The sequence below is a fragment of the Accipiter gentilis genome, chromosome 31 (genome assembly GCF_929443795.1).
Source record: "Accipiter gentilis chromosome 31, bAccGen1.1, whole genome shotgun sequence".
Lineage (NCBI taxonomy): Eukaryota > Metazoa > Chordata > Aves > Accipitriformes > Accipitridae > Astur > Astur gentilis.
This window is the reverse complement of record NC_064910.1, coordinates 10,711,479-10,738,797: the sequence shown is the minus strand read 5'-3', so window position 1 is coordinate 10,738,797 and position 27,319 is coordinate 10,711,479. Positions and strand designations below refer to the sequence as shown.

At 41.5% G+C, this 27,319-nt stretch overlaps 2 protein-coding genes across 4 annotated transcripts in view; one reads left to right on the top strand and one right to left on the bottom strand.

The window, feature by feature from the left end:
• The window catches only part of CYFIP1 (cytoplasmic FMR1 interacting protein 1), a 79,982-nt gene extending 54,630 nt beyond the window's left edge, over window positions 1-25,352 (top strand). For all 3 annotated transcript variants that reach the window (XM_049834048.1, XM_049834047.1, XM_049834049.1), the window contains 8 exons: window positions 8,318-8,461; window positions 10,029-10,119; window positions 18,246-18,376; window positions 20,672-20,744; window positions 21,945-22,039; window positions 23,170-23,408; window positions 24,327-24,474; window positions 24,947-25,352. In XM_049834048.1, coding sequence (XP_049690005.1) covers window positions 8,318-8,461; window positions 10,029-10,119; window positions 18,246-18,376; window positions 20,672-20,744; window positions 21,945-22,039; window positions 23,170-23,408; window positions 24,327-24,474; window positions 24,947-25,111 — 1,086 coding nt within the window. In that variant the 3' untranslated portion in view covers window positions 25,112-25,352. The remainder of the gene's footprint in view (window positions 1-8,317; window positions 8,462-10,028; window positions 10,120-18,245; window positions 18,377-20,671; window positions 20,745-21,944; window positions 22,040-23,169; window positions 23,409-24,326; window positions 24,475-24,946) is intronic.
• On the bottom strand, window positions 1,492-5,009 carry LOC126052836 (fibronectin type III domain-containing protein 9-like). The gene is made up of 2 exons (XM_049834052.1): window positions 4,653-5,009; window positions 1,492-2,657 (listed from the first exon to the last, which is right to left on the bottom strand). Exon 2 carries the CDS (start codon window positions 2,528-2,530, stop codon window positions 1,859-1,861), a length of 672 nt encoding a protein of 223 aa, XP_049690009.1. The 5' UTR covers window positions 2,531-2,657; window positions 4,653-5,009; the 3' UTR covers window positions 1,492-1,858.
• Window positions 25,353-27,319: the final 1,967 nt, after the last annotated feature.

Sequence of the window (27,319 nt, the reverse complement as noted above, 5' to 3'; positions counted from 1 at the left end):
TGAGCTGTGTCAACAAGAGCTGACTTTATGCATAGGTTCGTATCAATAGCAGTTTAAAATGCCTGCAGTCGGAGTGTACATTTGTTTTTCAGATGTACCATAGTGTACAGCAATACTAAGATTTATTATGTTTTTATGGAACACAAATGCACTTAAGAGATTTAAAACAGGGTGACTGTCATGGTTTAACCCCAGCCAGCAACTAAGCACCACACAGCCACTCACTCACTTCTCCCCACCCAGTGGGATGGGGGAGAGAATCAGGGGGAAAAAAAGTAAAACTCTTGGGTTGAGATAAGAACAGTTTAATAGAACAGAAAGGAAGAAACTAATAATGATAACAATAACAATAATAATGACAATAATAATAATAATAAAAGGAATGGAATATACAAAACAAGTGATGCACAATGCAATTGCTCACCACTTGCTGACCAACGCCCAGTCAGTTCCTGAGGAGTGATCCACCCCCCCAGGCCAACTCCCCCCAGTTTATATACTGGGCATGACATCACATGGTATGGAATACCCCTTTGGCCAGTTTGGGTCAGCTGCCCTGGCGGTGTCCTGTGCCAACTTCTTGTGCCCCTCCAGCCTTCTTGCTGGCTGGGCAAGAGAAGCTGCAAAATCCTTCACTTTAGTCTAAACACTACTTAGCAACAACTGAAAACATTAGTGTGTTATCAACGTTATTCTCCTACTAAATCCAGAACACAACACTGTACCAGTTACTAGAAAGAAAATCAACTCTATCCCAGCCAAAACCAGGAGAGTGACCTGTACATGTAAGCCAGACAAAACTTTTCATGTTGTGAGGGTGAACAGGTTTCTGTCCGAAGGGCCTTTCTTGGCACTTTGCCGTGAAGCTCAAGGCAGAGTGAGTTGATTGGCAGATTTTCTTGTTACAAATATAAAATGTGTTTTGGCATGTTTTTACTTACTTGCCCCTTCGTTATACAAAACGTACTGTACGGTTGGATAGAAATTTGCAGCTGGTGAATGAGTTTCATCATTAAAACTGAAAGAGAAAGAGAGAGGCCAGCAGTTGCTTCTCTGAACTCTGTTTCCTCTACAGGGGAGTCGCTCGCCCCTGGAGCAGAAGGTGGCTTGTGGTGGGTGCAGAGGAGTGCAAAATACGATAACCCAGGATATTTCCTTAGAAGTGTCCTTACAGAGCCACTATCTGGCATATGTTTTTAGGCCAAGGGGAAATTTCAGAGACAGGATACCACTAAAATCCTGGTGAGTTTAGCTTACATGCTGAGATTGACCTCATTCAGATGGGAGCTATGGAGACCACCACGGTCAGCGAAGTGCGTAGTCTTGAGTGTAGTAGTTTGTAGTGTGTAGTTTGAGAAGCAGTCGGGATTGTGGGGGTAAAACTCAACACTGGCAAACCACTGCATGCACTTGGGGTGTATGTTCCCGTTGCCTGTAGTGTAGCAGCCTGGGTTGCTGTCTCAAAACTTCTACTCAGTTTTATTTATGCTTTTAAAAAAAAAAAAAAGTCTCTTGGTTACTTTTGATTCATTTTTATATTTGTTTGCTGTTTTAGACTAAAGAAAAGCAACCCAAAAATCCCCTCAAAATGTAAACCGATTATTTGCTACATGCTTAATTTTTAAATAGTGGAGTGTGGCTGAAGTGCTCACTTCTTGGGAATCTGAATGTTTGCCTCTGAGTACCTCTGGCTGTGTACGAGCTGTTGGAAAGGCATGTGACACCGGAGGTACAGCCAGGAGTGCTGCGGTGAGCGGTCGGAGCTCCCCGTTATGAGCACCGACAATGCACGCGATGCGTTTGAAGCAGTTGGGATGTCGTATGTAGTAAAAATCTCCTCCCTGACAAAAGGTTTTTTCTAACTTATAGCAGAGCACTGTCCTGTTGTTGGCACTTGTTCCCAGCTTTTGGAAGTTTGCATGATGGGCTCCTTGCATGCTGAGGGATTCTCTATGATTGTGGCCAGCTGGATGCCACCTGCATGCTTTTCCTTGGTGTCCTGCATCAGTTGGCTCTGCCCGCCGTGCTCCTCCGAGGCGTACGCTGCGCTTTTGGTCCACGCCTTCCCGCGGTCTTGTTTGGAGGTCCCCTTTCGCCCTTGCAAACGCTCGCGTCTCCTGCGGCACAGGAGGTGCAAGCAGCCATAGAGGAGGATTGCGGCAATGATGAGGAGCAGGACGCTGCTGGTGAGCCAGATGCCCAGCGCCAGCTCTTTCTTGGTGTTGCTCGCAGATGCTGGGTCTTGTTCCAGCGTGTTAAAAACTCTGCACTGGTCACTGGAGGGGTTTGCAGACTGGCAGGTCACGCACACGATGTATGTCGTTAGCGGAGTTAGGTTTTCAACAACAAAGGAGGAGCGGCTGGCAGGCACCCTCTCTTCCTTCTGAAAGCTCTTTCTTGAGTAACTGGATAGCATGCTGTTCCAGTTAGGGTGGTACATGATGCTGTAAAAGCTGTCGGCACAACTGGCCATTTTTGGCCAAATTACCATAGCTGTGTTTCCTGTGATGTTTTGGACAATTATTCCCATTGGGACGTTGCTCTGGTGTTTTTTTCCCCTCTCCTGATGCTGTAGAAAGGGAAGGTGTTTGTTTCCCAGGTTGGTAACTGAGAAGCTGCAGCACTGGGGATGTCGTGTGGATCTTAATTGTAGTGCTCTGTAATTTAGGAAAGGAGTTTATTAGGAAACTATGCTCTTATTTTTGGTACTGCTGTGTAAAAGTGGGAATTGGAAGTTCTTAAAGTTTGGGGTATTTTAAACTCTGTATTTCTTTCCCAAGTGAAAGGATAAACATATGCTTATAGAAATTCAGCTGGAGCTGCTGCCTGTACAGGTGACCCGTTGTATCTTGTCTCCATGAGAGATTGTGTGTTTTGCGGAATTTGCAATCAGGGAACCACTTCTTTCACCATTTTTTTTCAGATGACTGAAAAAGAAATGCAGCATTTGTTTTTGTCTCTAGTCTACTATCTTGCATTTTATTTTACTTACTTGGTGTTCTACATAATCTCAAAGCTTGCTTTTATGAGCAATGAATTTTCTTACATTAAGTGGCAAGAGAGGGGTGGCAGGAGTGGCTATTGAGGGATAAATGCCTCTGCCATCCGTAAGTCTTCATTTTTGCCAGTCACAATCAACTGAAACACAAAACAGTATGTGGAAACATCACCAGATATTATTTTGTCTCCAATATAATTTTACATTAGTTTCTTTTTCAGTGACACTGTCCATTTTTTGCTGGTGATTTAGCACATCTGTAGCTACCGCTAGAGCAGCAGTGGCTGTGATGACTACATTGGTAGCATCAGCATCACAATATTTAGTCTTGATGCTAGTGAGCCTCTTGGAAAACCTTTCTCAAGCTAAGCTTAGTTGGTGAAACACAGCTTTAACTATAGCATACCTTTTGGATAAATAGTGGGTTTTTAAAAAAGGCCTAATACTCTGTTCTGTTCTAAGCGATTGTATGTAATTCCATAGTCTGTCTGCCCTGAACTTATGCTCCTCCTCATTATAAAGTTAATACTAGAAAAACAGCCAGTATTTTGAGATTCTCAGTTTGTGTTACCACTGTAAATAGTGAAAGGAAAACATCTATTTTCTACAATTTTCTAAACAAGTCTATTACAGAATATATATTAACAGCCAGTGGGTATTTTCATTTGTTTGGCATGGTTTTTTTGCTTCTAGTGTTGTGAGGGTAACTTCTGAAAAAGAGCCTACATCAGCAATTTAATCTGATTCTTTTAGTCATTTTCTAGTGGCACTCGTGGAAGTTTTTTCCACTGTGAAAGTTTCTTACTTTTTTTTATGAAGATAAATGTCCATGACAGTAACACTGTATTTCATTGTTTATGACTTCATTATAAACATTAATATTTTTTTTTAATGATCATGTTTAAAATGTTAAGTCTCCTGGCTAAATAACAACTGACTATTGAAAATTCTCCTGATGAAGAAAGCTTGTAAGATTCGCTCATAACATATTCTGAAATTATTCTGTATTACTTTTATTGTATTTTATATTAGATAGGAGGCTCACAAAATATATATTATTCTAGTAGGATTTTGATAGTTATATTAATAGTAAGAATTCTATGACTATATGTATGAAAATTGTTGCTCAAGGCTTTTGGATTATATTTATTGGGAATTGGGAAGAAAAAGATGTATGTTTATTTTCATTACAATGTAAAACCTTAGATATGACTGATCTGGGTAGATGCTGCCATTCTAATCGTGTCGTAACTGCACCCTCTTTGATACAGCAACAATATAATGGAATTGAGTTCGCTATCAAATTAAACTTATTAGACACATTTTGGCATTTATGCAGCTTTTGCAGATATTAAAATTGGGTGCATTAGTAAGATCGGAGCTTCTACTTACTCGGTTGTCTTCTCTGTAGCCTGTAGATCCCAATTACTTAAAATTATAATTTATTTTTTATAGAACACTTCCTAACACAGTCTAGAAACAATAGTTTTATCCTCACAGCATTTTGTAAGTAGAATGTTTGGATTTTAATTAAATAACAGTAATACATTTCTATTGTTACAAAACATCAGTTATTAGGTGACACATAATTACTGACATATAAATGTTTGGAAAACCCATTTGATGTTTTACAGATTATAAAGTCAGTACTTACCGTCACTTCCTGACAGAAATTTCATATGGTGATGCTGCTGTGCAAATTATATAAACACTAAGTTTTCTGTATCCCTTTTCACGTGAGTTATTTCCTGCCTGATGTCTGCTTGCTGGTTTGCTTTTTCTTCCCCTCAGATTCCCTGGACTGAATTCTCATTGCTTGGTGCTTTCAGGTTTTTTCTCCGATGCTGCTGGTGGCATGGTTTCTTTGTCTCTTCCACTTAAATTCATGCAAGCGCACATCTTGTCTAGATGCTGTTGCCTTGCTTTTCAAAGAACCTACACTGGAAAAAAAAAAAGTCTTTTTCCCCCTCTCTTTCTTGCCTCCCCTTGGACAGTGTAGTGCCTGAACATCCCTGTTATATGCTCTTGTGCATGTACCAGTGATGCTGTGAGTGATTAATGTTAGCACTTTGATGACATCAGCAACTAGCAACTCTTTTTTTTTTTTTTTTTTTTTTTATTTAAGTAGGGGAGGGAGCAAGCATAGCTTCAAAAATAATGAACTCCCTCTTTCCTTCCCTCGTTCTCCACCCCCACCTCCCCTTTGTTAGTGGCTTTTTGCCTAAGCATTTTATGCTTCTGTGCATTATGGGGGGGGGGGAAGCAGCAGTGGTGTCTGATAGTGTCTTCTAAATACCTTGTCACAGTTTATAAAGCTCTGCTAATTGAGCGTTTACAGGTGGACCATTTTAGGTACTTCCCCATGAGGGTTACATTGAAGAAAGATGTATTTCTAGTTGGCTGGCTTCTTATTGTTATGAGTAAGTTTTAAAATACTGAAATCATGTTTTTAGGGCTTGCTTTTCTATGACAAGTTTCTGCTGTGCAAAGAGGAGTTCCCTCCTCTTAACTGCATGGCAGTAAAACGCTTTAACCTACTGAAATAAAATTCTCCTTGCACTATAGCCAAAATAGACAGTTTGGACACGTTTATTGTAGAGACCTACCTGACTGGAAATGTCAAAAGCAAAAGATTAAATCTCATCCTTTTAGGGACAGTTGTATAAAAGCTTAGTATATTGGGACATTCATCTTCATCTGCACATATTTTCTTACGGTTTTACCAGTTCTGTCCCCCATCAATGCCCCAGACCCCTTTTCTGTATGCAGAGAGGTAGGGAAATGCACCCGCTGTACTAGAAGGATGCAGCTTTAGGCTGTCCACCCAGTGGGGTGTGTTTGGAGTTTAGCCTTTCAGCCAGCTCCGATCTAATAGCGGCACTGTGTCTATTTTAGTTTGCATTCACACAAAAGATGGGTGAGTATTTGGAAACAGCCCTCCTCCACAAAATCGACATAAGCCTGTGGTCCTTAGAACAGAGCTTCCCAGACTGACAGATGGCTGAGGCCAGGGGACCCTCCAGAGCAGGGTGACCTGCAGCAGGTTGCTCAGGGACGGGTCCGGTCAGGTCTCGATCATCTCTGAGGACAGAGATTCCACAACCTCTCTGTTTGACCACCCTCACAGCAGTGACGCTTTTTCTGATGTTTAAATGGGATTTCCCATTTGTGCCCATGGCCCCTTGACCTGTCACTGGGCACCACTGAGCAGAGTTGGCTCCATCATCTTTTTTACTCCCCGCATCAGTTTCTCATGCACATGAATGTGATCCCCCTGAGCCTTCTCTTCTCCAGGCTGAATAGTCCCAGCCCTCTCAGCCTTTCCTCATAGTGCTTCAGTCCCTTAATCATCTTTGAGGCCCACTGCTGGGATCTCCCGTATGTCTCTCTGTCTCTCTCCTGTACTTGGGAGGCCACCACTGGACCCAGTACTCCAGGTTTGTCTCGCCCATGCTGGGTAGAGGAGATGGATCACCTCCCTCAACCTGCTGGCAGTGCTCTGCCTAATGCAGCCCCCCTGGCTGTTGGCCACCTTTGCTACGAGGGCATACTGCTGGCTTGTGGTCAGCTTCTTGTTCACCAGGACCCTCAAGATAAGAAAAACAAAAAAATCCCCAAACCTACCTTCTGCAGGTCAGGCTGTCTTGCTATATAGTTTCATCACACAGATGGAGACAGAAGTTCAGGCACTTAAGAAATATAACTAAACCTTTAGGTAAATTTCAGTACTGGCAATGTCTTGAATTTTTGCATTGCAGAAATAAATTGCTGGTTATAAATTTCTGTGGTCGTTGAAGCAGGATAAAATGTATGTAATTTTCTATGTGTGAATGTTTTAATAACTTATGCAAGGTTTCTCACTTAGGTCAGGAGCTGCCTGATTCAGAAAGTTGGTTTTGCATCTCTAGTTCTCTTTCATTATGACCTAGATGGCTTCTTCTGAGCTTGTGCTGTCATGTATTTCTTTCATAGTGCAACAATTTTTGATGCATGAGGGTTTGTGAAGGAAAATCTAAGGCATCCACAAAAGGTGGCCAAGAAGTGTTAACCTGTTGCTAAATTTGCATTCGCTATATATCAGTCTAGAATCCAGTTTTTGAATTTCTAAGACGACGGTTCAAAACACGTTGGAAACTGGTGTTTATATAGAGATTTACAACAACAGTAAAACTGTATCTTCTATCCCGATCTCTTCTAAAGACGATTTGTAAGTCCTTTTGTAAGTTCTTTTATGAGACTAAAATCCTCCAAGAGCTTGGTGGAGTTTAATGACTTGAGTTCCTAGTAGTTTCTTTGCGCAATGCCATGTATTACAGTATCTGGTATTGACTTGCATGGATAATTGGAGCAGGATCTGCACTGAAGGGAAGGTCAATGTTCTTCCTGGATACTGGTGAAGGAAAATTTTTTGTTACAGCTGATGTGTGTGGAATTGAAGGTCTAGCAGTATGTTGTCTTTCATGCATGTATTGGAGAGAGTGATAACTGCAGAAAAGAAAAGAAAGCACAATGGAACCTTCAGCAAGAAAGGTTGACAGGATTCCCCTTTAAAATTAAATTTCAGGGTATTAGGAGAACAACCCACTTACAGAAATGGAGGGTGTTAAGTTAGGTAACTCCTCTTTGATCCGCAGCTTCAGCAAGCAGTTCCTAAATCCCTACACAGCATCAGCATGTACAGTTGTGTTTGCTTTGAAGAAATAGCCATTAATATGGCAAAGCACCTGGTCCTATTTATACAACTCTGGAATAATTTCCATGAGGTTACATCCCAGACTTAGATTTGCTTTCATCTTCTGTACAGCTAAGGGGTGTGAAAAAGAGAGATCCTTATTAATTAGTTGCAGAGCAGTAACTGCAGAAGGCTGGTTTTTTGTAGTTGAGTCCTCAAAGATCTAAAACACCTATTATGAACTAAAAATTGAAGTAACTTCTTTCAAGATGTTTTGTACATAAAATGGACGATATAGGAGCAGAAGCTGTGCTTTAAATTCAGGGATCTGAGAGTTGCCATTGACTACTCTTATCCTTTTATACCTGTGTAAATAGAAAAATACAAAAGAGGAAATGTTCATGGCTTTATAAATGGTTAAATGGAAGATGCATGGTGGAAAAAAAAGTGTTTACAAGTTTTTCTTGCTAATACAGAGATTTTGGTTGGAGTTCCTGCCTTACAAAAGGGAAGCTTTGTATTTTAACCTCTGGAAAGAGAGAGAGAAAGTTGTTATTAATATGCTTTAAAATGCTGTTTAAATGAGATTATTATAAAGATGCAGTCAGCTGAAATTGTCATTAATTGTGTCTGTTCTCTCGTTTTAGGCATTGAATCTGGCATATTCCAGCATCTACAGCAACTACAGGAATTTTGTTGGTCCCCCTCACTTTAAAGTTATCTGTAGACTTCTTGGTTACCAGGGTATTGCTGTGGTGATGGAGGAGTTGCTGAAAGTTGTCAAGAGCCTGGTATGCCAATTGTCTTTAATTTTCTGCTATTCCAAATGGTTTCTGATGGGAAATGTCTCAAGAAGAACAAAGTGAAAGTAAGGTGTCAGATAAAACTAATTAAAATGTTACTTCCATTGAAGTTCAATATAAGCTGTGTTTGAGAGTACTCAGTGTCTTGTGAGAGCAATAGAAGATGTGCCTTGGTAGCCTGAGCAATGTTTTGAAAACCTTGGATTCTTCACTGGACATTAATTTAATTTGTGGAGACCTCTGCTGTTACGTCCTGGGTAAACTCTGGAAAAGTATGACTGTTTCACATTAGTTGATTTCACCTTAAAGATTGTACTGTAAATTCACTTTCTCAATGTTTTTTTGACAACAGCTGGAGTGTGCTTTCTGCCTTGCCTAACTTCAGGGCTTTCATTAATAACATCATTGACAGATGATGCCTTAATAACAAGGAAGGTTTAATCTCTGTGCTTGATCTAGCAATGGATAGCATCAAGCCTATTTAGAAGAGTGATCAGACCAGATGTTGAACAAGTTATCTATACAGCCTAGGTATCTTGTATTGAAAAGGGTCTTTTCTGTCACTAGGAGGAGGTTGAGGGACTGGCTGTTTGCTGTAGTATTAGTATCTGTGTATATAGTCGTAATGCATTGCAGTTAAGTTTAAGCCAAAGAAATTGTCTTTTCCTCTCTGTCCCTGTTGCCTGTAAGGAACATGCTGCCAAAATAATCCAACTATACTGGGGGATAGCTGTAGTATTCATAATCTCACTTCAGACACTTGACATATTCAGTTTGTTTACAGTAATTCCCACAAGGTTCTAAGTACATTTTTTACAATCTAGAAAGGCTGGAGCCTTCTTGAAGTGGTGCTATGGTCTAATCTCCAGGGAAAGAGGAAAACACTGATTATTTTTTTTGTGGTTTGGGGCCAAGTGTTGGTTTGTTGTTTTCTGGGGAGATTTTTATTATTATTTATTTAGGTGGTAGATTGTCTCAATTCATTAAAAGTAGCATTGAATGCTTGGGCATTTATAAAGAAGGTTAAAAGGCCTGGGGGGGGGGAGGTATCCTGCTGATGCAGATGTTCAGATGTAGGGAGACAGGTATGAAATAGGTGTCTAGTGGGAGGAAGGTAGACCCACTGTAGGCTGGGACTGTGTCTTAACTGGTATGCCCAGAATAGCCAGTTTGAGCTGTTACAAACATACCTGATGCTAAGGATTTTTCTCTTGTTGCTTTTGAAAGTATTCAAATGCAACTTTTTTACCAAAAATCTAAAAGTTGATTAGACAATAGAGACAGTCTGTGAGAGAAGAACGTGATTTCCTCTTTTTTAGCTTCCTGGCCTTAGCTGTTGTGCCACTCTTCCTGTAGCAAAAGGTGGTTAATGCCATATGAAGGGAAGTGCAACTGTATTAATTTGAAAAATTTGCCTTTTTAAGATGGTGACTGACAGAATTAAATGCAAGATTTTTAGAGCTTGTTTAATTCATGTGTAGTTTGAATGCAATTTGTTGTAAAGTTTCCTAGTTCAATAACACTAACATGTTTATACACATCTGTTTTCTCTTAGTTACAAGGGACCATTCTTCAGTATGTCAAGACCCTAATGGAAGTGATGCCCAAGATCTGTAGGTTACCGAGACATGAGTATGGTTCTCCAGGTTAGTTCATGTTTGGTGTTACCATAGCAGCCTTAATAGGATGATACTAATCACTGCCTTCTGGATCACGTGTACCTCTGTCTTTACCTCCCTCTCTTCTCTCTCCTAATAATCAGCACTTAGTCTGTTGTTTGTTTGTTTGTTTTTTCATAATAAGAATCATTGAATGCTGGGCTTTATGAAAATACTTGATGAAGTTTTAAGATTTCTGTGTGACGGCATTACAACATAATTGATCTTGAGCTGGGACGTTCACAATGGTTTCTGTTCCTAGTCTTTCTCATAAGTGTGTTGAGCTTTTCCCTCTGTAAGTTAGCCTCTCACACTTGTTCTGTTTAAATGTCTAATTTAAATAACCCTGATTCTCTGGAAAAGCCTCTGTTCCCTCTTCCTTTGTCCTTATCAAATGTAAGATAAAGAGAGTGATACTGCTGAGAGGCAGACTGGTCCTGCCAGAATAGTTATGTCTGAGGCTTGTGTGGGGTGCATCTTAGCCACTTAACAGGAGGTGTGACAGTTGCAGAAATGACTTTGAAAGCTGCTTGCCACGATGGAGAAATAATTGGCTAATTAGTATTATCACAATGTTCACTGAAATTCTGAAACTGCTTCCCCCCCTTCAAAATATTCCTCCTCCACAACTTCTAATTAACACAAATTAATCCTTCCATGTGCCACCCACCTCGTGAGTATATCTTTATTTTTCCAGAGTTGCACAGGTTTATTAAATGCCACTCCAATTGGAATGAGGTTGGCTTTTTTTTCCACTTCCCACAGCTTGCTTGACGCTCATTACCAATGTTAAACGAAATTGAGGACTTACTAAGTGTTTCCTTCCTGTTTTTCTCCCTGGAGCGTAGAAATGAATGAATCATGGTACTTAGCAGTATAAAAATAATCTGAGGTTTTTATCCATTAAGGTCTGACCGCAAAAGCAGTAGGTATTCTCAAATATAGATCATGCATCAGCAGGGTCTGTGATGCTACAGGTGACATTAGGAAGCTCATAGTCTCTTGCCAGAAATTCTCACCTGTAAGGAGATGCCCAGGGACTTAAGCAGAAACTTTCTCTTGAGGTTAAAAGCAATCCATCCTATAGGAAAGGCAAAACTACTTGTGCAATGGTAGCCTTCACAGGATTGATTAAAACATTTTCAAATCGTTCATCACTTTCCTGTTTTGTAGAAATCACAAACTGCTTTGACCTCGTATTTACTCTTGCAAAAGAAATCCCATACGTTTAGATGCCTACTGTACCAAGAGGTCAGAGTAACTCTTGATTTTTACAATGGAAGATCATAGCAACTAGAATTGGACTGGATCTCAAAAATCCAGCTGATTCTCTGCTCCTTCCCTGCCCCTGTTGGTGACAGGTTTTGTCTTCACACATGTATTTTTCCTGTTCCAAACTATTGCTAGCAGTGGACACTTAATAACCTCCCAGAGAGTCTCTTCCAAGAAATGGCAGAGACAGCCTTTATAGCACTGTCGTGCTGCCTCTCCCTTTCCTTTCAAAGACACTAGACAGAAAAGGCGTGTGGAAGCTCAGGGCACTTCCATCCTTCTCTCACATCACTGAAGAATCGTGTTGTGCTCTCTGATGCCTCCCCATCATGGAGCTGTCTGCCCTTGGAGCAGCTCTGACTGATAAAGGAAAATGTTCTCTGCAATGGGGACGTGCTGTAGATTTTAGCCCTCATCTGGCATCTTGAGAGGAACTGCCAGACTGTAGAAGGGCAGGCTCAAACCATGCTTGATTTAAATCACTGTCCTCCCCTTCCTGTGCTAAATTCTCCTCCGTAGCAGTCTTTGCCACACCTTTTTTACTTGGTTCGCCACAGAAAATGCAAGCTAATGCGTGCCAACTGTTGTCCATTCCTTACTCTGCCTCTGAAAGCTTCCTGCAGAAGTTAGTTCTAGTAGCAAGTCTGAGTGCTATGGGGCATGTCTGTGTGCTGCTTCTACTCTTTTGTAACAAACCATTTAATCACTTCTTTGTAATTGGGACTACCTACACATACAGACCAAAACTGTGATTCCGATCTACAGATTAAATATGTAGATTCTCATCTGTCTTGACGTGACATGCATTTATCAATTCAGAATTAATTTCCTGAGACACTTCACATATGCGAAGCGATTTAAGTATGCTTAGTAAGTAAGCCTCTAGCTATTTCATACACTTCAGACTCTTCATTTGGAAAGCTTTGTTTGGACTCTGTTGACTGCAATTCCTTGAGCCCTACATAATCAGGCCTTTAGACTTGCGGATTTCTAAACGTGATTTATTCCTGCTAAAAGGAGCAGGGTACCAGAGTTGTTCAGGACTCCTGTTTGCCAGTGGGTTTGTTTCCATAGGAACAGTCTAAAGCAGTGGAGAACTTGCTCATCTTGTAGTCATAAAAATATTTGTCTAAAAATACATGAAGCATAAGGATTTTTAAAGGGACCTTTTAAATTCGCTAAAGCTGTTGAAGGAATATTGGCCTATGAGAGTTTAAACTTGAAATTTCGTCTTGGAGGTAACATTTTCTTCTGCTGTTTTTTGAGTATTTGAATACGACATTCCTGCTTTTGATGAATCAGTATTTCATGTCCTGCCACTCTGAAGTGTCACTGGACACAACGAAGAAAGTAGTTTGTCAGCTCTGCTGTGAGATGAGGCTTAGGTTTTTGTCACTGGCATATCACCCCTCCAAAAGAAAGTTTTTTAAAAAAATTGATGAGCTTAGTAAGATATAAACGTCGTGAGAAAGTAGCCTACTTGTGTATTTTTTCCAAAGTAGAGCATTTCCATGTTTCTTCTTTAAAACAATAAATAAATCAAAGAAACAAAAAACCCAAAGCTGGCACAGAGCAAAACACTCGTTACACCAGGCCGTGATCTCCTGATACCCCATGCGTTTGCACGGCAGTTCAGGGAAGCCTCCCAGTGCCCCGAGGTGTCGGCTGCTGTGTTCCTGTCTCTCCTTTGGCTGACTGTGCTGCTGGCAACACCTTTGAGCTGCTTCAGCACAGCAACCTGGCAAAAAACAGTCTTCCACCCCTTCTTTTTCTGGAATATTTCAGGTCAGAGTCTAATAGGAACTGGAGCTAGCCTGAGCTGGGAAGCATGGTGGAGGGCAGTAGTGGCTGGGGAAGCATCGCTTGGGGTGCAGCAGGAGGACTAGTAATGCTTCCCATTATCCCAGGTTTTTGATCAAATGTGGATGAGTTACTGAATAAGTTAATTTCCTGGTGGGGGTGCAATGGCTTTGAGTCCTCATGGGGAAAAATATGAAGGGAATTTATTCGTAGTTTTTTCTGGAACTCGCCCATTGGAGAAAGATTTGGGAGAGAATCACAGACTATTTGAATGAGTAAGGACTCATTAGATATGCAGAACAATAGGACATTTCTTCCTAGCAAAATAAGCACAGTGCACAGGCTCTGTGGTCATAATTCCCAGATATACATGTATATGCTTAAACCTTATGAACATTTCTGTTGAAAGAAATGGCATAACTGCTGGTATGCAGAGTTAATGATGTCTCTTGTGAGCCAAAGAAGTATTTGCAGCTGTCATTTGAAGGTCTGTATGAAAGTGATCATAAACTAAAGGTCATTATGGCACCCAGTTTCTTGGGAGCAGTTTTGCTGTTCCAGATTAGCAGATTTTACTTGACAATAGTCAAGTCTGTATTCTGCAGGAAAAACCCCAAACCACCACTGGACCAAGAATTATATTCAAGATCTAGTTTGTTAGTCAGCAATTCAGTTCTAGAATTAATAGCTAATTTTTGTCCTAATCTTTTAGGTACCAGAATAGTTACAAGCTCTGGAACGTGTTTGATTTGAGTTTGTTAGGTGTGAATTGAGATGGTTTTATAGAAAATGAAAGGTGACCAAAGTAAAGAAAGCCAACCAGCTTTGTGTTGTATGCGTTGATTTGGTCTGACTTCTTTAATTAGTGTACAGGCTGCACAGATGAAACTTGGCATCTGCTGTTTGAGTGCTGTTGAGAGAGGATTTTGGAAGCAGAGATGAAACCTAATCCTTTACTAATCTTCTATACTTTACTGGATCTATTTTCTGTCAACAGCCTTTGCTTCTGTTGAGATCTATGTAAATCAGAAACTGGGATTATAAGATTGATTCTTATGACACCTAACATCATCCCATCTTCAGGAATAGAGGGGTTTAATTAAAATTGCTTTCTTGGAGGGAAGGAGCAAAAAACCCTGATTCATTTGCCTTGCAAAATGCTATGTATATATAACTAATTTGTGCTATGTATATATAACTAATTATGAATTGTACCCACAAATAAAATTAGGGGAAGGAGGAAGGTTGCATACAGTTAAGTGAAATTAACTTTCCCGAGACACTTGTTCTTTTTCCAGGGCTTCAGTATCATGTGTAGTCTTTCATAAAAATACAGTTCTGCGTACTGTACAGTATAAGGAAGTGTAATTGGGAATCCCATTGCTCAAACATTAATGAAAACATGATTATGTGTTTCTGCTGCATAACTCCACTGGGAAGCAAATTCTTCAGTATAGAGAGGTCATGGGATTACTGCTCCAGTTCTTAAATAGGCAGTTGGGAAGGAGTGCTGTGTGCTGTGCTTGAAATGGCCTTTTACATTAGGACTTGATGCAGCAACTAACCGTTTGTTCTGTGTACAGAATAGCGGGCTAGCCTCAGTCCACACCCTGTGTGAGTTATTAAATGCTTCAAATAAATTTCCAAGAACACACACACAACAGAAAGAAAATGCAATGTAATTTCTGTTCCATCAAAAATAACCTACGTAGTAGCTCTGTAAACTTCCGTCTGTTTTGCTGGTAAATCAAGTCCTTCATCTAAGAGGAAGTAGTACACTGTTGATGGCAGCATTTGGAACAACTGCATGCTGAATACTGGGTGTCAGATTTTCAAAGTAATGACACAATTTGTTCATGAATGCATGTGTGTGGGTGTGTGTATTTATATATCTGTATATGGAGACTGGGGCTTTGGGTGATGAAATAACGAACTTTGTTAAGGACTTTTGAGAGGAACTCTGTCACCTGGAGTGACTGTAAAAGACAATAGGTAATTGTTATGGTATGAACCTCAAGCCTCTTTGACTTCTGCTATCCTGCTGCTTTTGGGCGGATTGACCATCTTGCTTTGGTTTCAGTCACGCCTTCAGTATGAGTTCCTTGTTGCCGGTCACAGTCCTCTGTGCTGCTCCTGGTTTCTCTCTGTGCCATCCTGCTCCTTTATATTTGCTGTAGGTGACATGGATTATACTCAGGATTTCACTGCCCATATAACATTGATAGAATTTTCTCATTGTCTTTCCGGACATCAGTCTTTTTTCTGAAAATCCCCCAAAATCGACAGGGTGGGCAGGGGATTGAGGGGAGTCTGAACCCCCCCCCTCTTTTCCATCCGTGTCATGACCAATGGTTGTTTCCATGTTGCGGTAGCAGAATCGTCCCTGCTGCTTTGCACAGCTTCTGTTTCTCACCAAGTTGCTCCCCACTCACCATGCAAGCTAAAGGGAAAAATGTTCCCATGTCTGTCCTTGGTGCCAATATCCTACTTGCTCAGATAACCACCATGGTGAGAAAGCATTATGTGGAGAAATCTACAGTTACTCACTGTGTTTTGGGGAGTCTTCCAGCCCTTCCGTTGGTTCACCATCAATCTCTGTGTATATGCCATGGATACTAAGACCAAAAGCCTTGGTAGATATTCCAGTTTGATTTCCTCTATGGCACAGACCTAGTCCAGGATAACGCAATGGACTTTTGTTTCCAAAAAGTCTTGGTATGAGGAAAGTATTTGGCTTGACTTCTAGCAGCTGATCCTTAGATGACCTTTCTTGCTAGGTGTGGAAGCCCTTTCATCAACAAACACAGAAGGAATACTAGGGTGTGTAACTAAAACACACTGTAGACTTGTGGTAAACCTTGCTTCAGCTCCCCCACTTTGCATTTTTTTCCTAGTATAAAAAATTTTTTGTGAAAAATTCTTTGCCTTATCAATCTGCCTTTTCAACCTCATCTTTAAAATATGATGTCCCAGTATTTAGCACTGCAACATCCCATTGCCATGGTGGGCAGGTGTGTTTAAACAACAAACATAAGTGGTCGCTGCTGCTCAAACACCTGGGAATTGCAACTGGCATTTATACTGCAGTGTTGAATGAACATCAGCAGTCTTTTCCAGTGCTTTTTCATTACACAGTCCTGTGTTATGGGAAGGAGGGAGTTGTCAATGCGCAGGCATGACTTGTTTGCTTTTTAGCTAGATTTAAATGTGCTTCCTTTGAATAAATCAAGCTCAGCAAGCACTCACTACATCTGACCTTTCTCTGTTAGTTTTTCTGTTGAGTCGCTAAACTACTAAAGCTAGGTCTGAAATTAATCTCCACTGAAGGCATGTGGGAATACTCATTTACTGCAGATTTTCTATTAACAAACAGTTCTTTGAGATGTAACAGAGCCAGCCCTGCATCCCCTCACCATGCACTTTACTGATGTTCCATGTTACTAATTTTAATGACGTGAGGCTTTCTGTAGAATTGTGTGGGTTAGCTACACAGTTCCCTCCTTCGCTGTACATATTCAAGTTTCTCTGCTGAATTTCAGGGATTTCCTTGGAATAGATATGCTCCGGGCTGTATTTGATGTTTGTGCTCTCCCCTCCCTGCTCTTGCCTTGCTGGGTAAATACTGAAATCTAATCTTCTGCATGGGAAGTGTTCATCAGTTGCGTGCAAGGAACACATGGGAAGGTGGGGGGGGGCATCTGTGCTCTCTTTCCTTGTCTCCTTTCAATTGGTTTAGATGTGATTGGGTGGAGATTTAACTGCCTGACTTGATTCAGCGTAACGGAAACGAACTGCCGTATGTAGCACGCAATTCAAAAGCTTTGCACGATGTATTTTCTTCTGTCATCAGTCAAGGGTTTTGGTGGCTTTTTAAAAGGGCCAGGCTTGTGCAGACAGATGGAAAAATGCTGATAAAAATGAACTTGTAAAAAACCAGAGAGCTGCTGACCTACTGTAGTTCTGCGCTCTTCCTCGCCCATCCTGCACATCGCTTTCACCTCAGTGGTGCTAACCACATTGGGTATCTGCAGAAGCCGCCGAGCCCAGGGCTTCCTGGGCTTGTCTCTAACCAAGGAACTACACAACCTTTCTGGGGCTAGGGGGGAAGGAGCTGGAAATCCACCAGCATGTTTTGCGTCACCGTTGTTTAGGAGAGGCTTGGTGGAAAAGACATATGTTTATGTAAATTAGATGGTTTTGAAAATCATAGTTTTAGCTGGTTTTTAACAGCTTTTGGCAAAACTTTGACAGAAACAGTGTTCCAACTGTGCTTGTCAGCAGGATCTGATGTACCCTTGCCAGCAGAGCTTGACTTGTGATTTCTGTAATTGTTTTGTGAGGTTGCAGATCACCTCTGGCCGTTTGTGGCACTGTCAGAATCGTAGTCTGACACCACCCCTGTTTTCTGTATCTTTAGTGCTCTGCTCCTTGCTGGCTCTGTCATCCTTGAAAATAACAGCTGTGGATTGAATGTGTCGGGTGGTGTAGCAGGTTCAGGGTCAGAGGCTGGAACAAGACTGATAGCAGACAGGAGCGCTAGTCTCTATTTCTGCTCCTGGAAATTATTTTCTTACCTCTTTTACTGGCTCCTTTTCCAGGAGTGAGAAGCTAGGCACTCCATTTTGCATGATTTGTCCAGTTAAAAAGGTCAGCACACCACTGGCTTTAACACTTCATAACCTCTGACTTTAAGGTGTTTAAATACTGCTCCTTTCAGTTTCCTCTAGGCTGCACGTCTGGAGATAAAAAATCTCATGTGCTGATACATGGAGAGAGAACTCTGAACCTGCACCCTCGGCTAGTTGTGCTCTGATACAGTGTATGTATGCACGTTCAGTGCAACCTTTGAATAGGCAAATTGGTTGAAAATTGAGTGCTTTTGATGCAGAAAGAAAAATTAGTCCTGATGTGTATGATTCTTATACACATGACCAGAATCTTTTGTCTGCTTTCCCAAAGTAACAGGTGTGCCTGTGTGTTCATCACTAGATTTCATTCTGGCTCCTGAGATTTAATTTTTTTTGCTTCTCTTTTTATTTCAGGTATCTTGGAGTTTTTTCACCATCAGTTGAAGGACATTGTTGAATATGCAGAACTGAAGACTGTCTGCTTCCAGAATTTGCGGGAAGTGGGAAATGCTGTCCTGTTTTGCCTCCTCATTGAACAGAGTCTGGTAGGTGCCTGCTGTGCTAGCTTAAAACCCATCTGTCTCTCAAAATGTACTCTCAGATTTTTGTTACTAACGTCACAAATAACAGGGTTGAAGTCTGCAAGTTTGCTATTGCTGATGGGCAGATGGGTAGAAACAGTTCCCTGCTCTAATCTCTCACAGTCTTGCAGGGGCTTTCATGTCTGCAAGATAGCAGGGATGCCTGACTTTGCTGGGTGAGAGACATTTTCTCACGTATGGTACCCGAGGATCAAATATTATGACCTTCATCATAAATTACGATCAAGTGCAGTATTCCTGCAGTCAGTCACAGGGTGGCTGTTCTCATTATGTGAATGAGTTGTGCATCTGGTACTGTTATTTGCCTTCCCTGCTTGTCATTCCTGTTGTCATCTGAAACACTGCAAAGTTAACATGGACTTCTTGGACACCCTTCTTGCTGCTAGGATGGCTGACAGTGGTGCCCACTCTGCCAGACATTCATCTGTCCTAGTTTGAATGAAGCTGTGAAATATGTCCAGTCTTTCAGCTGCTTCCTATATACTAGCCTCTACCTTACAGCATGCGAAGCTGCCTGCCATTGAGGGCACGGTGCCACAATGGGTGTTTAACCTTATCTCTCCTTTCCCCGCTCTTCTCTCATGTTATGCAATCTGCTGTTCAAACAAAAACGGCCAGGCGTGTAATTTCTTGGTCTTTGTGCTTTTGGGTTCTTACAGAGGTGTAAAGGCAGGCATTGCTTAGGGGCCAGAAGAGCAACAGGTGTGATGTCTTCCCTTTCTTTTTACCTGTGTTGTGCTTCTGAGACTTGGGTGGGGAGTCTCTCCCCTGCCTGTGTGTACAGGATGCTCTGCCCACGCTGTGCCAAGCACATGCTGCCGCTGAGGCTGGGCTGCCCGTCGCATAGAGATCTTTGCTGACTGCAAACCAGCTACCTCGTTTCCTCAGCAAGCTGCCACTGCACAAAAATAACTCCTCGCATAAGACTCCTTCTCTAGGGTGTATTAAAGCTGTTGATGTTAGATAAGGTAATGAAGAGATGCTGTTTCTCAGAGTCCTGTTCATGGCGTTAGAGGATCCCTCCTTCATGGTGGAGAGTAATTGGAGGGACAGGTGACAAACAGTGAAACCATATTCAGTAATGGGATAGCTGAAACAAAATGAGAAGCTGGATTACTTTGGATTTGGCTAACAAGGTATGTAATGAAAGGCCAGGCAGGTGAAGGCCCTCGCTGCTGGAGGGTTTACTGAAGTGACACCAGCGCTGGATCCCTCTTTGGGATGCCGTCTTGGTGACAGTTTCTAGTAATACACCCCTGCTTGCTGCCCCTCCTCTTGGTTTTGCCCTCAGTGGTACCCCAATGTCCTGTCAAGAATTTCAGTATTTTTCCATTGTGGTCACCTATCATAACTTAACTGAACTTTACCCCAGTGCAAAACGTAGGTCTGCTAGTGGGTGGGTCTTGTTAATTTTGACTGCCTAGCACACGCATTTTCATAGTGTTGACATAGAATTATAGAATCATTTAGGTTGGAAAAGACCCTGAAGAGCGTCAAATCCAACTGTAAGGAACTAGATGTGGGAAAGGTGTGTTAACTCTGGTATCCTGGCCTTGCTGAGGGTGTGGCTGGTGAACATCTCTTCTAATACTAGTGCTGAGGGACTACAAATGAGCAGGGTCTCTACTCCAAAAATGAGGAGAGGGGCCTGGTAAAGTCATGTGTCTGCTTCTGGTCATCTCTCCAGTTTCTCTGCACATACAGCAGCCAAGAACCAGGAGACATGTGTCTTCCTCCCATCCCTGAAGATGTAAAATACTTCCCGAGAGGTGGTTCACTGCTGCTGTCGTGTCTCGGCCTGCCTGGTGGGGACATGCCCCCACCACCACAATGGGTTATGGGCATAGCATTGGTAAAAATAACCAAGCAGTGAGTCATCTTCACCACTGTTTGTCTGCACAGGAGCCATCTGCTGCTTTCACACCGAAATTATGCACTCTGCATTAGTCCTTTTAATAAATACACTGTCCTTTACAAACTGCCAGCTGAGGGTGGGAGGAGAGCTGCTGGCGTTTATTCGGCAATCCAAGGTAACCTGGTGAAATCAAATCGTCTTTGGGAGCGATCTGGTGAGGAGAGCGAGGGCCGGGAGCAGCTCCATGCGGTGGCGATGGATGCTGGCTGCCCTCTGGTGTTTCTGCGACGGCATCGGCGTGCTTTTGGAAGCCGGTTTTGGGGATCAGGTGTGGTTTGGGGATTCTTTGGTCCTAAATGCCTCTCGTTTCCTTTTTGTTCCAGTCCCTAGAGGAAGTGTGTGACCTGTTGCATGCGGCGCCATTCCAAAATATCCTGCCCAGAGTTCACGTCAAAGGTATCGCCTAAGTGAAAATACCTTCCTTGCGTAACGCTTCCCATTTTTCTTGCCTGCTGCTGCGGTTTCGGTGACCGTCCCCAGCCATCCTTTACAACACCGCTGTTAATTACAGGACAAAGGTAACAGGTTCAGGCCTGTTTGCCTGGCTGAAAAATATGTGCTGCTTAGTGAGGCTCGGTGCAAATTACAAGAGGAAGAGAAGGAATGCCGTGACAGGGAAAAGTGTGATGGATACCAAGGGCAGTATTACCCCTCTATGTGGATGTGGCGAGAGGCTTTTCCAAAGGTCCTGTTTAGCTTATATGATTGTCAGTTAAATGGAGTAGGCTTGATCATACAGGGTATAGGAAGTCTGTCAGCAAGTAAGTAAATACAAGTGCTCCCTGGTCCCAGTAGACTTTTCACGTTTCTTTTTGCTAAACTGGGCATGCAGTAGTGAATGTTTGCAGGATTGCTTCCTTTGGTATCCGCTTTCCTCATCCTTCATCATCAGAAAGTGACCTTTTTCTTCTTTTTTTTTTTTTCCCCCCTCATGCTTCTCATTCTGTGTTGCTCCTTTCTCTCCTTTCCTCTCCATTTCTCACTGCCAGAGGAGCTGATAAGTTCTGCTCCAAGAAATCCCAATAGCTAAAAATCTTTGAGAATATTTCCAGACTTGCTGTAGCTGCTTGCATCTCTGCAGAAAACTACCCAGACCATTGTAAACAGTATTTTCCTGTTTGCTGGAGAACATTTCCTACTTGCCAGTGATGAGGGCGTACCAACTGCTTTTTTAAGCCTTGCTATACACAACATTCTACCCTCACTATACACCATCTTCTAGGGTCAAGCATTTTATGTATGATAGGGACAACTTAGTTGGCTTAATACAAGTGGGAGTCAAATATGTTAGCAGCAGTGTAATAGAGCTTTATATTTTTTCTTGAATTTAGTTAATTAAATTTATTCTACTACAAATCCTTGTTTCTGTTTGCACATGCAATACGACATTTTAAAATATGTATTTTTCTAAAAGCTTAACCTTTAACAAAGATTAACCAGCTATTAAGAACTGAAATTACCTATAAAAATGACATACCCAGTTTTCTTCTGCACTGAATAAAGATTGTGTGAAAATAAGAATTTTCTTGGTTAATTGCAACTTATTACTGCTCTCTTCTTTTTTTTTTTTTTCTTTCTTCCCCCTTCTCCTTCCAGAGGGTGAAAGACTCGATGCTAAAATGAAGAGACTAGAATCAAAATATGCTCCACTACACTTGGTTCCTCTCATTGAAAGACTAGGAACACCCCAGGTAATCTCTCTCATTTGTGTCAGAGGCAAATAAAATTTCTGAGGACAAGAAAGCCTGTCCTTTCACAGGTGTTGATAGCAGTGTCAGAACTTCAACCTGTGCATCTAGCTTGTTCACACAACAGGATTATTTTTTTTCAGATCCATGGATTTGGTAAAGCTGTTAAAGCTCAGAAGTTTAAAACATTTGCGATTGGGTTGGAATTGACATGTTTTGGGGAAAATGTGATGCCCTCTCAGTATAAGAGCCAGCCTGGGAGGTCTTAGTGCAAATTCCACCAAAAGCAATCAGTTTTCTTGGGCATGTATATTTTAAAACAATTTATTTCTCTCTCAGCCAGATGATTAGAAACTCTTGGAAAATGAGCTGAGTTGAGCTTTCATGGAAACCCAATGACCAAAGAGAACATTCTTGAACTGCCTTTGCAGCTTCAGCACTATTTTCTGTCAGTGTGAGGGGTACATGAATTCCCTGTTAACCCTAGCAGTTTTCAAGTGATTGAGATGTGAATAGTAGAAACTAAGAGTAGAGTGCTCTGGAGCAAAGTCTTCAGACTGCTTTTATCATCATACGTGCTGCAGCTCAGGAGGCGCTGCTGCAGTGTAGGAGAGGGCTCTCGGTGTGATGGCACGAGCTGGGACAAGCCCTAACCAAGCACTGCCATTTATGGGGTTTGATCCTGTTGGTGCCGGTTTTGGAGCTTTCCCATCTCTAACAGCAGCAGCCAAGGGAGGTATGCAAAGGAGCACAGGCAGGAGCTACTGCCTGTACTAGCAGCAGAGTGCTGAACTCTTTGGTTTTGCTTTTTGCCTCCATTCAGGCAAAAAAATCTTTAAATTTCCCTGGGACCAGTCCAGGATAAGCGTTACCACAGTCAGTGTTGCTTAGTACAGCAATGGCCTGTCTGCTTGAAAGGCTTTTACAGTTTTCTCTGAATGTTGTTTCCACTGAACTGAACCCCAAGTTAGCAGCCTCTGACCTCACTTAAAGTCAGGAGATAGTTCTCCTGGAATAAACCAAGTGAAACTGAAAAATGTGGTGGTGTTTTGGTTTTTTTTGTTTTTAAATAAAGCCCTTGTGGTCAAGTGGCTTTTACACAAGATTTTGCGCTTTCTCTCTCTCCACCTTAGCAAATAGCAATCGCAAGGGAAGGGGACTTGCTGACCAAAGAACGCCTCTGCTGCGGCCTGTCCATGTTCGAGGTTATCCTGACGAGGATCCGCTCCTTCCTGGACGATCCCATCTGGCGCGGGCCCCTGCCCAGCAATGGGGTGATGCACGTGGACGAGTGCGTGGAATTCCATCGTCTCTGGAGCGCCATGCAGTTCGTCTACTGCATCCCCGTGGGAACGCACGAGTTCACTGTGGAGTACGTACTGCCAGCTGCCAGCGGTCCACCTGCGGGCAACAGTACTTTTCTTGTCCTCCCTGTAACTGGCAGGGGGGTGCAAAGCGTTAGAATGGAGGGGTTTGTTTGCCCGGCTGCAAGAGCTTAGTGCGAAAACAAGGGAAAGTGCTGCGATCACTGGGAGGGGCTCATAATCCATGAACACAGATATTATTGTCTTTAATGAAAATAGCCCTCTATTTTAAGTATTGCCAGTGTATAATGAATGATCCCATGACAAACGGGGCCTAGCACGTGTCTTTCAATAGTAGTCAGACCCCTACGGATGCTGAACTTATATGTACCAATGTTCAACTATTTTATTTATTTCTAACAAATATTTTATTTTCTGAGTTAAGAGCAAGAATGAGCACTTGGAAGTTAACATGATTAACATGAGTTAACTAGAAACCGTTGGTCTTGGTTTTGTTAATTTTGATAATATCCTTATTTTGAAAAACTGGTGAGCTGTAATGTGCTTTTCACTAAGCAATTATGGAGGCAACAGCATGGGACGTTTCCTTCCTTTCATGTTTGTAGTCCAAAGGAGCAGAGTGGTGTTGAATTCCTGCTTTCTCTTCTTTTAAAGTGTTGTTTCCTTTAAAAATGAAATATAATGCTGCTGCAGTCTAATGGGGAATAAATGTTTTTGGAGTAACTCTACATTGTATAAAACTGGGGGGGGTTCTGTTTTTTTAAGCATCCATTTGCATCACTCATATCTGGAAAGAGAACTTAATTTACTAGAGATTTTGCAGTATTTTATAGATTAATGTCTAACATATTCTAGAGTGGTATGTATGTAGTTTAGTACAATGGCTGATGACTGAGCATTTCCTGTGGATATGTTTTGGAAGATTTAGGCAAAATGTGCTTTATGTGGTGTGTTTTCTGTCTCAGGCAGTGCTTTGGAGATGGCTTGCACTGGGCTGGCTGTATGATCATCGTGCTTTTGGGACAGCAGCGTCGCTTTGATGTGTTGGATTTCTGCTACCACCTGTTGAAAGTCCAAAAGCATGATGGTAAAGATGAGGTTATAAAGAATGTGGTGAGTTGAAAACTTCTGTTGCGTATTTGCAGTAGTAATAAAGACAACACTAAATCAGAGCCGGTTGTACTCGGATGCAGTGTAGATGTAGCAATCACTTTTCAGAATGAAATGCTGAAAATGAGGGCACCAGGGGTTTTGGGAACAAAGATTAAGGCATTGGTACTGGAGTTTGAAGACTGGTCAGTGAGAATTCTGATTTCCTGACTATGTGGGATTTTCTTAATGCTTTCCATCTCATATACGTGCATCCGGATTATGACGAGGCTGCTGTAAATTTCCCTTTTTTGTACAAAAAGCAGCACTGTCAAAAACCAAAATGCACCATGGATTTTCACTGGATTAGCAGTGGAAGGGAAACATTCGTAACGCTGCTGGGAGAGGTGAGGTAACAGCATTTGCTGCTTTTGTGTCTAAGGCTTTTTATCTCCAAAGCTAATTCCTGTGTGTCTGGTTTTTTTGATGTTTGCAGCCTTTGAAGAAAATGGTTGAGAGAATTCGCAAGTTCCAGATTCTGAATGATGAAATAATTGCTATTTTGGACAAGTATTTGAAGTCCGGCGATGGAGAGAGCACACCTGTGGAACATGTGCGCTGCTTCCAGCCACCTATTCATCAGTCCCTTGCCAGCAACTAGACCTCCCACCTAACAATACTTTTTGCACCTGTTTAGGCTAGAAGTATGAGGAAAAAAACAACAAAAACCACACCAACAGTTTTAAGGAAAACTCTCATCTGCATTTCTCAGTATGCCTCTGCCATTTGAGTGGTGCACTGTCCTCTTCAGTCTCCAAGCACAGTAACTGTATACAATCCATACTTATTTTTCTAGGCAAAAATTTTATACACTTTGATTAAAAACCTGCGACTGTAAAAGATTTTTGAAATCTCTTTGCATTCCTGTACTGAAGTGGCCATTTTAGACTGGACTGGATTAATTTTACCTTGAAGCTATCAAAATAATAGCTGTGGAGGATAAGAAACTGGGTTCTGTAGAAAAAAATTTTTTAGAAATCAATTACCTAATTGTTTCTATTAGAGCATTAATTGCTTAATTAGCCTTTATTAAAAAAAAACACAAATCAACTATGCTGGTGCTTTGTGAATAATTTTTCTAGTCAGTTGATTATCTTTCTTCTTTGCAAAACTATTCTCTGAGATCGGCAATTATGGAAATGAAGGCTAATTAAGGTGATTGTTTCAAAGTGTAACATGGAGTGACTGATAGTATTCTGATCTTTCTAAAAGGCAGTAGTTTGACTGATTAGAATGGGGACTGTTTACTTTTTCCTAACGAGAGCTTCTAACACAATTTATATTTTGGTTGGCGATATATACCCGTGTACCAAAATACATGTTTACAAGTGATAAGGAATTCTTGTTTACAAGAATCTTGTCTACAGTGATCAGGTGTAATCTATCCCAGTACGTAAGCTCTAATGATATTAATCATGATTTACTTATGGAAAGTATTTGTTTAACTACACTTACTGTATTATGCAAACACCACATCAGTAAAATTGTTTGTAAAACCTTGCAACTGTAAAAGTTGAATTTTAAAGCAGCCTGTTCAGCCAGAAGTAGTAACTCCTGCTTGCTTACTGCAGGATTCTAACAGTTCATTGTTAGGATCAACCCAAAGCAAACGTGAGTTAAGATGGCTGGAACAGGCACAGATAATTACACATTTTACCCAGGATATGGATTCCTGGATATGTTACTTGGTTAGTGTTTCTAACCCATAGTGTGAAATGAAGAATGCATCCCTGTGAGAACCTGTTTTTCTCCCTTCCCGCTTACTAGTTCCAGGTTAGGTTCCAGCTCATCTTTTCTCCTGCTCAGCTCTTTTCAGATTTTCACAGCAACGGAATTGAGTCCCATCATGGGTAGAAATGAGTGTCTGACAGAGGAGGTACACAGGCAGGACATGAATGTATGGGTACTAGGGCAGTAGGGAACTGGATTTAGAGGAAAGAAATTTACTGAAATTCCTCAGCAAAACAAAGGATGGAGATTTGCTAGGCAATCCATAAGCAAATTGCCACTACCACAAGTTTTCCCGGGACATCTGTGCTTGAGAGCTGCCATTCTGGAGTGGTCTCTGTTGTGGTGACAGCACGCACAAGGCGCACAAGGCGTGGGAGACAGAAGTAGGAAATGCTTGTGCTTTGTTATGCTACCTTGTTGCAGGATTTCTTTTACAAGGTGCTTAACAGACAGTTTTTTAGTCAACCAAATGCTTCCTGCTTCAGTTAAGGAAATGAACAACTTGGTTAATTTGTTGAGATAATCATTGGTTTAGGGATCAAGTCTCACATGCCTGAGGCTTTGGCTTGGCACTGTGGTACAGAAATGGTTAATTAATAAAGCCTGATTTTTTGTTTAACTATTTAAAAATAACTGATCATAAGGTGAGTAAAGTAAGTTCTAGTTCTTACCAGTTAACTTTCAGCAGTAAGAGAATTGATCTCTAACATCTTAAAACTACTACGACTGATAATTATTTTATGATCTTTTTTTCTGTTTCGTAAGCACTTAAGAGATTTCAGACATTAGTCCTATGACATGTTTTGTTTCCTGTTTTTCAAAGGTAGGTTACTTTTTTTTTCCCAACAGCATTATTAGACTTGATGGGAGCTAAAACCTCTTCACCTGGCGTAACTGCTTTTCCTACCTAAAAGGAAAAATACACCTTTTGTGTACCTTGCTGCAACTTTTTCATTTTTAATTATTTTCTCATCAAAAACAGTGGGCGTGGAGGCCAAAGGGCCTCTCACAACATAAAGTAAGACTCCACTGTATGAAATCATAACCTGCTCTTTGGATAGGCTGGTGCTTTAGTACT